The sequence below is a fragment of the Protomyctophum bolini genome (genome assembly GCF_963924005.1).
Source record: "Protomyctophum bolini genome assembly, chromosome: 17".
Lineage (NCBI taxonomy): Eukaryota > Metazoa > Chordata > Actinopteri > Myctophiformes > Myctophidae > Protomyctophum > Protomyctophum bolini.
Window position 1 is genome coordinate 18,050,212 of NC_137878.1, and position 10,975 is coordinate 18,061,186.

The 10,975-nt window shown below is 45.9% G+C and overlaps 1 protein-coding gene across 1 annotated transcript; it reads right to left on the minus strand.

Annotated features, from left to right (window-relative positions):
• Nucleotides 1–2,178: 2,178 nt before the first annotated feature.
• Nucleotides 2,179–3,183, minus strand: LOC308331634 (free fatty acid receptor 3; the record flags this gene model as incomplete). Its single annotated transcript, XM_080787124.1, has 1 exon — nt 2,179–3,183. The coding sequence occupies one exon, from the start codon at nt 3,181–3,183 to the stop codon at nt 2,179–2,181; it is 1,005 nt and encodes a 334-aa protein (XP_080643250.1).
• Nucleotides 3,184–10,975: the final 7,792 nt, after the last annotated feature.

Here is a 10,975-nt window from a genome sequence, read left to right on the forward strand (position 1 = left end):
TTTGATTGTGTCAAAAAAGGGTACGTATTAAATAGGATCAGTAAGACGCCCTGAGGGCAAGAAGGGGCGATGTCGCAACATCTTTTGGAATGCCCATATATGGATTTTCTTTTTTGTTTGTTTCTTTTTTTTTATTGATATTTTCGGCAGGGTAGGGCGTAAAATGTGTGCTAATATTAGTAAGGCCAGGCAGGGCCTTGGGCCAGCCCAGTTAGGGCCCAGGTAGAGCCAGGTCTTAATTTTCGGGCCTGTTGAGAACTCTCAACAGGGCGGCTGCGTTGCCAGGCACAGCTGTGCTAATGACTTTGGGGCGGGCCCGTCTAGAGTTTGAATGGACAGGTATCAGTCAAAAAGGAGACATCGAAGGACGGGTGGGGTAGGATTAATTATGGAATGTCAGGTCAGCTCCATATATGGACATCTAAGGGTTTGAGGTCAGATGTAGAGTTGCTGGCTAGCTCCATATGCAGATCTAGGACGATTCAGTCTTCTCCAGGCTATCCAGGGTTTGATGAGGTCATCGTATGTGATCTTCATATATGGAGACGGCCATATATGAACGTGACGTGTCACGAGGTGTGATGGACTGACGGCCATATATGGTGGCGCAGGTTTACATAGTAATCTGCGACCTATACTGTGACCTACGCTGTGATGGCCTGCATCTTGTTTTGGGTTGCGTTTGGGTTGAGTTTCTTTCTTTCTAAACATTGGCTCAATCAATTTTTTTTACACAGAATCAATGTTTTATGGCCATGATTCACCAGGAGCCTGGATGGCTTGGTTCCAGCCTTTAAATACCGTAAATATGTCCGGAATTCTCTATGGCAAAAAATAATGGGTTTTCTATCTGTGGCACCAGCTGCCACCTATGCCCTTATGGCCACCTTTTTGGGATGAACACTTTGTGCACAGAAAATATATAAAAACATTTAGCTTCACGCATCTTACCAATGGCTCGGAATGACCACCCCTGTGACTAAACATGTAGACTACGTCCTACAGTATGTTATCTCATCAGCCCTATGTTCCCTCCATCAACACTAACCCCAAGCCTAATTCTAAGAGAATATAGGCCTGTGGAACATGAGGGCTTATGGAACATAGGAATGACTCAGTTTACAGTAGAAATTCACTATATAATATATTATATAATTCAAAGTTCATTTGTAAATACAACCATGCAGTAGTATATGCTTTGGTTTGGGCTAGTCTAGGTTTGGGCAAACAGCTGAATATTACTCACATCGCTACATGCATGTAGAGATTGTAGAATGTAGAATTACCGTTATACATTTATTTCTGCTGATTACTCAAATGAAATGTAACACAAAATGTAATGTTCAATTAAACATTTATTTGAAAGACATCTCAACAACAAAATAATCATTAATAGTTTCAGAAAACGAATTGACACTAAAGTGGTAGAAATAATATTTAGTATTTGCTACTTCATGATAAATAAGGTAAATCATATTTTCCATTTGGAAACCAAAAAGGTTATGATTGAGAATAACCACTTGTTTGTACTGGGGTGAACATTCAGCAAAAATAGAAGATCTACAACAACGCATTGTGTTTTACGCACTGTGAGCTTGTAGATCGGTTATTTTCAGATATTTACTGTAGAGCACTACTAGTACTAATACAGGGTTTGCACAATTCTCTGATGCTGGCTCATGTTTGTTCAGTGATATCTTGAAATGCTACCTTTTTGTTCAAAAACTCAGGTTTCAATTTATACATTCAAAACAATACTAGTACGTAAATTCACTAAATTGTTATCCACAGCAACTCTTGAGGTAACAATAATTGCCGGCCTAGAATTAGATTTGTGGTCAAAATGTGTTGTTTCTCAACATCTCTCTTTTACAGAAGATTAAGAGCACAGGACAAAATGTTGGATAGTATGCCACAATGATAGTGCAGACAAAAGCATAAACCAAGTTAAGCTGCCAGGAACGTGCATGTCTTTCCAGAGGCAAATAAATTGACTAGATTGACTAGACTAGCTCTCCACCCCATTTCATGTGCAGAATCCAGTACAGATACGTACAGAATAAACATTTCTCAGAAGGGTCCACGCCACTGTGGGTGTGGGGTCTTCTGAGAAATTGTCCCCTACGTCATATTCTGCCATACTGTCCAGGGTTGTGTCATAACTTCTCTCTGTATGGATTACATCCTTACATCCTGACTGACATTGGTCAGATTATCTTCAGGGTGGCTCCGCTCAGATAGCGTGGACACTCCCTGGACACTGGCCAGAGCGCCTGTTGTGTTACATGGACGCCGAAGCCCCACTATCCTGCTGAACCGGCTCTGTTGCCCACAGACTCTCCCCATGATGCCCTGGGAGGATGCTGGTGACAGCATGAGCATGACCACAGGCTCCAAGAATATGTTGCAGGAGATGGTCAGCATGGCCTCTCTCCTCCACCAGACATTGTCCTTCAACACAACTCCCACCACATGAGAGGCATTGTAAGGCGCATAGCACACCACAAACACAGCCAGTGTGGACAGAGCCACAGTTAAAACCCTTCTCTTCCCTGGGGCAGGCAAGCAGGAATGCCACACAATAATGACACAGCGCAGGGTGCAGAAGGCCGTCACCAACAGAGGAAGCAGGAACAGCACGATGGCCATCTCCAGGCGCAGAGGCAGCAGTATTTTCAGTTGAGAGGGGTTGAAGTTGTTATAGCAGGCTTTATTGTCACCTTCGGAGACAAACTGGGCCCCTCCCTCGGCCACCAGGCCAATCCCCAGGTGGATGAATACCAGGGCCCACAGGACAGCACTGATGTAGCAGGAAATACGAGCACAGCGATATCGCTTGTAGGTAATTGGAAAGGCAATGCTGAGATAGCGGCCGACTGTCACAACAGTGAGGAACAAGCAGCTCCCATAGAGTGAGGAGAACAAGAAGAAGCTGTAGATTGGGCAGAGTGGCGCAGGCAGCGTCCATTCCTGAAGCACAGTTTCCATGGCCTTGACGGGCAGCCAGCCAACCAGTGCCAGGTTGGCGATGCACAGGTTGAGGGCATAGACCACGTTAGGGGTGGCGCCTCGCTTGTGGGCCTTGCGTGCGTACACAAAGAGCACAAAAATGTTGGCAGGAAGGCCCAGTATGAAAGTGAAGGTGTAAACAGACAGAGCGATGCAGTCGACAGCTATCTTCATCTCATGGGTCAAGGACAGCAATCAACAGTACAGTAGGCGATACATCCAACTGAAATCAAACTAGAGAGTTTCAACACACTTTCTGTACAGAAGCACTTCAACCACCCTGCGTCTGAAGAAATGGTCACTCGTACTCATCTTTTCATCTTCTGTCCTCCCTGCTCTATGAACGGTGTATTGCAGAGGTCATATAATCCAGTGAAGTAGAATGGGCGCTTTTCTGTCGCTGTAAACAAGATATAGCCTAGCAGAGCGGTTACAATATCTCCTTCATGCTTACACCAGGGACTGAGATGAACAGGTGACGTAAAGACTACATCCCTGACACAGGTAGCACTAACGTGGGGATAAGTTTTGATAGATCATGTGTGTGGATTCTGTGGAAACAGGGAAGGGGTGGGGAAGGCACCATTGTGACAAGGCGGTAGATAACGAAACATTTCCACTGATGTGGAAGTAGATGGCATTTAGGAGGCACCAGGCAGCGTTAATTGCCCCCTCAATAAGAGGCAACAGACAGGGAGCATCCGTGGCCTTTAGTGAAATGATTCAGAATAATCCAGCTATTCAGGAAGCACGTGGCCATTCTTTTAAAGCTGGTCCACTCTAAATAAACTGGAGTCAGGCAGTAAAGTCATAAAACATTCAAGTTGATGGGGAGAGGATGGTGTTGTAATATCTTGTTGAGGACCCTGGTCCGGTTCTGGCTGACCGGTAGTGTGTGTGCAGACTGGGTGGTGTGTGATAATCCAACTGAATTATTCCTGTGGTAACGGCGGCGATCGGACGGGCCCGGGAGAACAGTAATAACGGGACACTCAGACAGTATCTCGCCAAAGGTTCACAATTTATTACACACATACAGAATCATATATACTAACTCTGGATCCTCGTGTCCTCATGACGTGCCACAGAGACATAACAATAACATCGGCTAGCAGCAAGTGTCCTTGCTCTGAGATGGCTTCAGTGGCTAAAGTCAGTCTGTTACAGTTCATGGCAGTACACAATACATATCCTGTACATTTGTATATTCATGTACAAGTACACAGCATAGGCACTCATACACATATCATGTTGTATATCACAACAGTGCCCTCTTTTGTTCTGAAAGAACAACTCTGCTGTGGTTACGGAAAAGCGTACAATCATGCCTCGATACCGAAAAACCTAGACAGTCATTTTAATATGACCCTTTCACTTAATCTGTGATAAATCTTTGCTAGGAAAATTGCATCGAGCCCTCCTTTATCCTCATCAACCATCCTAAGGACGAGCACACGCATGCGACATGTTTGTACGCGAAAAACAGAGACAGGGAGAGAGAGAGAGAGAGAGGGAGAGAGAGAGAGAGAGAGAGGGAGAAACACAGAAAGAAAAGAGGAGATCGAGCAATCCAAACTACATTATTCAAAACATAAAAAATTAATAGGAAGGGTTGGGAAGGGAACAAGGAAAATAGGATTGGGGGAAGAGGGAAAGGTACAATAAAATCAACACTGAAATCAATCTGAAATCTGATTGTGTTTAAATTACATCATTTCTAGCTAATGAAGAATCAACCTTTTTTAAGTCAGTTGTGTCTAATTCCAACACTATTACACGGATCAGTGTAGTCTGACTCTATTCTACTCTTGTTTTTTTATTTTTTTTATCTGTCCTTACTCACTGTCTGGCGCTACATAGCCACAGTATTCACAAACATTTTCAGCAACCGGTATGTTATCCACTGTGTGAGTACTCCTAGTCTGTAACAGGAATGCTGTGTTTACAGAGCTACCTACAGCCTTACTAATACATGCTTTAACACACATCAACCCAACACAGAAAACAAAGATGCACATTACTATTGGAATGGCTATTCGGAATAATAGACCTGTCCAACCTGACATTAATGAATCTAACCAACTGAACTCTCCGTCATCTGTCACTTCTCTATTCTGGAGCTCCTGTCTTATTTGAGTCATGTTGGTTAAGGCCTGTTGTATGATTTGACCATCAGCATCGTTTTGTGGGATAAAAGTACAACATGTCTGTTCCCCTTCCCCTATGAGTACACAAACCCCCCCAGATGCCGCTGTCAACAAATCTAACACAAGCCTGTGAGCCATGACCATCAAGCGCAAGGCCGTTAACTCCTTGCGCACACTCTCTCCTTCGATGACGGATTCATTGATAAATGCCATTAGTCTATACCTGTTCTCTTCCACTTCCTCACGTACTTCACCTACCCCTACCCATGGAAAAAGGGATTGTAAAAATTTGTCTCCCCCTGTCCACAACTTGTGATTGTGGGGTACTGTACTGCGTCCCTTCGTAACTGAGGCCCTCTTTGAACGACTGTGAAACGTGTTGGCATGTGCAGTGTGTGGAACAACATAGGTCGGATCTTGTAACCATACCATCGTACAGACCCCTCCCCAGTTGGGCGGGAGTGCGGTCCATACATTATGGCCACACAACCAAAACCAGTCCGGTAATACTCTGGTTCCCATGCATGTGGGAGCAATACCTGCACACAAAGTTTTGTTCCCATTGTCCAATTGTAGAGCAAAAGTAAGGTCCTTTGCATATGCATACCCACTCAATTTGGGATCTTGTTGACAGGTGTCATTGCAGTATTTTGCAGCATGCTCGTGCAAATAAGGGCAGTGGGACCAGACCCTGTCACACTTAGTTAATGTGACATTTCCCAATAGCCTAGTTCCATCATTGACAAAGCAGCTGTCAAATGTCATGTCCTCAGGGACAACGATTGGGCTCGGGAACTTGATAGGGTTCTGGGGCCCTGCAATGAGTTTTGGGCATTTGCCAACCAGCTTTGATGGGGTGTCTGTTAAATCCAAAGGTTTAGAAAAGTCTGCATCTTTCCAATCAGTGTTCACCCCAGGATGTGTCGCCAGTGCTACTAAGCACTGAGTGTGCTCCCAGTCAAGGTCTCTGACCTTGAGCATCGGTGTAGAGATAGATTGTGGCATGTGCGAGCACACGTAGCAGGAAGCGTTATGTCCCCTTGAGCGTGCTGTGAATCGGGCATATCTCCACCATGAATTGGTCATATAGACATGCTTGGGGTCATAACTGTCAGCCCATGGATCGTAGGATGCAGATATCGTGCCTCGAGTTGACCTTTTGACCTGGTCACTGGAGCACCGAGCGGGGACGGGAAAGTACTTGCATGCCATCCAGTGAACGGCTATTCCAGCCATTAGAAGCAGGGTGGTTAACCCAAAAAGGGTCCTGTGGCTGCATATCTTCCTCCGTCCCTCGCCGTCCTGATGTGCCATTAGCACCGTCAGCCGATATTCTGCTCCTTGGGGGCTGGCTTGAGCCTCGTGGCGTGGATCCATTGGGCGGCAGAATCTGTGAGTACTGCGGTCCTTGTCACCGCTAGTACTGTCGTCGGAGGGCCGTATGGGGGTTCCCCGACTCCTTTCGTTTTTAGCGACAGTATCAGCACCCTGTCACCAGGCTGGAACGGATGCGTTGGTTTATCTGAGGGAAGAGGAAAAGATAGAGACACGTCACCATAGATGCCATTCAATGTGTGGATTAACGCATCGGTATAATCACACACAACTACATCTAGATCCCCCGGGAGACAAGGCGCCCTCCCGCCTCTAACCCATGGAGTTGGAAATGGCCTTCCCATGATCACCTCAAAGGGTGACAATTTAGTGGTGGCACTCGGGGTCATCCTGATTTCAGCTAAAACAGCAGGCAAAACATCAACCCAGCTCTTTCCCAAGTCCATGGCTGCCTTTGTGACTCTCAACTTAAGAGTCCTGTTCATCCGTTCCACATAAGCGGAACTTTCCGGATGATATGGAATATGATATTTCCATTCAATCTGTAAATATTTACAGAGCAATCTAGTGACCTTTGCTGTGAATGCTGGACCTCCATCTGAATTCAAAGACATGGCTAGACCATACCTAGGGAATATCTCCTTTGCCAGTATTCTAACAACAGTCTTTGCCTTCTCGTTTGAACAGGGAAACGCTTCAGGCCATTTGCTAAATTCACACACAATCACCAACATGTATTTGAATGGACCCTTTTGGGGCATGTGAGTGAAATCTATTTGCAAAGATTGAAATGGTGCTGTCGGAGTTGGCAATGCGTCATGTTTGATGGGGACCTTCCCTTTGTGCGCTCTGACACAGATCAAACATGAGCCTATAATCAACTTCACTGTGCTTTGCATTTTTCTGATGCAAAACCTAGTCTTTAGAATACCAATAACACCTGTCTGACCAACATGTCCAACGCCATGAAAATGACGGACTAGAAATGGCAAACAGCTTAGTGGCAGGCATAACCTTTTTTCTCTGTCATATATCAAACCATCATCTGCTGTAATGCAACCCCTTGATGCCCAGTGCTCAAGATCTTCAATATTGGCACTGGTCTGCAATATCAGAATGTCTGTGTATTGCGGGGTGTATGTGGCAGCAAACATTGAATATGATGTGTTTTCTGTGAAATGGGGAGATGGCAGGCCTTCACGGGAGGCCCAGCCGGCCACCCGGTCTGCAAAGTTGTTTCCCTCAGCATCAGTGTCTCCCTTCTGGCTGTGACCCTTAACCTTTACTACAGCTACCTTATCTGGGAGGTTGACAGCCTGTAACAAGTCTGCTATTAATGTTTTGTGGGAGATCTGCTTGCGGTCCGCAGAAACAAACCCTCTCAAAGCCCATAATTTTGCGAAACAATGAACCACATTAAAAGCATAGATCGAGTCAGTGTACACAGTTAAAGTTTCTTTACTATGTAATCTGCAAGCTCTCAACAGAGCTACTAATTCAGCCGCTTGTGCAGAGATAAATGGTAATGAATACGCCTCAAGGACTGTGTCTGGCAGCTGGCACACGGCATACCCACATAGATAAACCCCGTCTGCAGGTTTTGAGCAGGACCCGTCTACATAAACATGCGCTCCGAATTCAAATGGAACTGTAGACAAATCTATTCTCGCTGCCGTTGAAGCATTAATCTCCTCTAGACAGTCATGGTCATATGGGGCTGTGTCCACGGTATGACTGGACTGTGCACTGCTGTTAGTAAGTAACGCATGCAGAAGTGCAGCAGGATTAGAGTCCGGCAGTGACTTTACAGTCAGGCCTATAGTATTGGTCAAAATTTGGTCATATCTACATCGTCGTTGTGCAGTCATGTGCTGTGATGAAATGTGCTGTAAAATAGTCAATACATGATGTGATGCATGTAGTATCAGGGAATGTCCTTGTACTATCCTCTGTGCGTCTGTGACCATCATCGCACATGCCGCCACCGCTCGCAAACAGCCAGGCATACCCTGTACAATAGAGTCAAAGGTCTTGCTGAGATACGCCACGGGCCTATAGCTATTCCCGTGCTCTTGAGCAAGTACCGCAGCCGTCGTGCTGGCGCCCTCTTTCACATAGAGATGGAAAGGAATGTCATAGTTCGGCAGGCCGAGGCCGGGACTCGAACACAGAGCTCTCTTTAAAGCAGAAAAGGAGAACCTCATCTCCTCTGTCCATACAATCTTATCTGGTTCAGTCTCTAAACATGCAGCCCTCAGAGTCCTGTCAAAAAAGGAACAATCTGGTATCCAAGCCCTGCAAAAGTTTGTTAGGCCTAAAAAGCTGGCCATCGCCTTTTTAGTCTCAGGCGGGGGAACGGCTTGTATGAGCTGGATGCGATCGGCAGACAATGTCCTTTTTCCCTGGGCCAGGATAAAGCCCAGGTATTTCACCTCAGGAAGTGCCCACTGAATCTTGTGCAGCGCTGCCTTGAACCCAGCAGCAGCTAAATGCTTCAGCAACATGATGGACGCCTCATGACAAAGTTCTTTAGACCCGGCTGATAAAAGCAGGTCATCCGCATATGTGACCAGCGTACATCCTGGCGGTGGAAAGAAGGACGCCAGCGTGGCGTGCACCACAGCTGAGAAAGCAGAGGATGAGTCTATATACCCTTGTGGCAATCTCCGGTAACTGTACTGTTGTCGCTTGTATGTAAAAGCTAGGAGCGGCTGAGTTTCCACATCCACAGGAATGCTAAAATATGCATTGCTCAGGTCACATGTGGTGAAGTGGGTATGGTCAGAAGGTATGACAGTCAGAATAGAGGGGATGTCAGCTACATGTGATCCTAATGGCACAATTAACTCATTGACCTTACGAAGGTCATGGGTAAACCTATATTCTCCCGAAGATTTTCGAATCGGGTTAATGGGAGTATTAAAAGGTGAAGTAGTGGGAAATATAACCCCCTGTTCAAGCAGAGACTCAATTATGGGACTGAGCCCCTCCTCTTTCTGTATGGAAAGTGGATATTGCTTACAGAAAACCGGGCGTGCGCCCTCTTTTAGCACCGCTTTATATGGTGTGCAATCTATATAGCCTGTATCCGCACCATGCGTGGCCCAAAAGGTGCTAGGGATGTCCCTTAAATAATCTGGAATAAGGAGCGGCTGATTCTGAGTAGAATGCTTGCTCAGAGTTGTCTTAATTCCTGGGCTGAGAGGGGAAGCAATAGGCTTAAAATAGCTTGCTCTGCCTTCCGTGGCTCCGCTGTCTGCGGCCAGCATGAACACTGCTTTCTTGTTATCTGATAACAACAACATGTCTGGGAACACTAATAACTGATCTATATACACATCGGAGCCAGGCTCACTGTCCTTCTCGGGGGAAAAAATACACAGTGGCGTCTGACTCAAAGGAGCTGTCAGCGAGGGGTTAATGGACTGTGCTAGAGTACCCAACATTCTCATATCAGCCTCTGAAAGAGTGACGTGAGACTGTGCAGGCCTTTTGGGCATGTGTGAGAGCATAACGTGATTCAGTGTATCTGTATGTAGTGTCAATCCTGTCTTTCCAAAAGAAAGCGTGCATCCCATTTTAAAAAGCAGGTCCCTGCCTATTAAATTAAAAGGGCATGCAGGTATCACAACAAACTTATGTTGTAAATTCAATGATGGATCATTTGGGGAACGCACATACATTGGATGCGTTTTTGGACATATGATAGGAGCCCCATTTATACCCACAGATTCGATCGATGCTGAAGAAACAGGACCATCGTAATACTTCATTGCCAAGGATGATTGATCAGCACCCGTGTCAACCAAAAATGAATATGAACACCATTTGTTCTGCTGATAATCAAACAATTCCAAACACATCATAGGCATTGTTTCTGAAGCACCACTTAATTGTAACTGTAACATTGCACGCACCGGGGCTCTAGTCTGTGGGCAGCCCTATTGATTTTGTTGAGACGGGCCGTTCCATTTCATGGGGAATTGGTGGTCTTGCACTTGCTGCGGGGCCTGCCCGTTATTCTGATTACCCTGGGCATGTCCCTGATTCTGACTACACTGTGCATGGCCCTGGTTCTGACTACACTGTGCATGGCCCTGCTGACTACACTGGGCCTGGCCCTGGTCATTACCTTGACCCTGCTGACCCCTTTTAGCTTGCCACTTACTCTTTTTCCTGCAATCACGGCTCCAGTGGCCCGTTTTATGGCAGAAATAGCACTTGTCCTTTCTGCTGTAATTGCGGGAGGAGCCTGAGGCCTCCTCGCCACCCTGATGCTCACCCTGACCCTCCACCTGATGTGAAAACATTGTGGTTAAGGGGCCAATTGACTTTTCTAAGGGAAAAATACCTGCTGCATCTTTCTCTCTGAGCTGCTTCCCAAAGGCATCTACAGTCATCTGGCTCACATTGGAGAATATGATTCTCACTGCCTGTGCATGTTGAGGCAGCATGTTGCTCAAAAATGTAGAGATAAACAACAC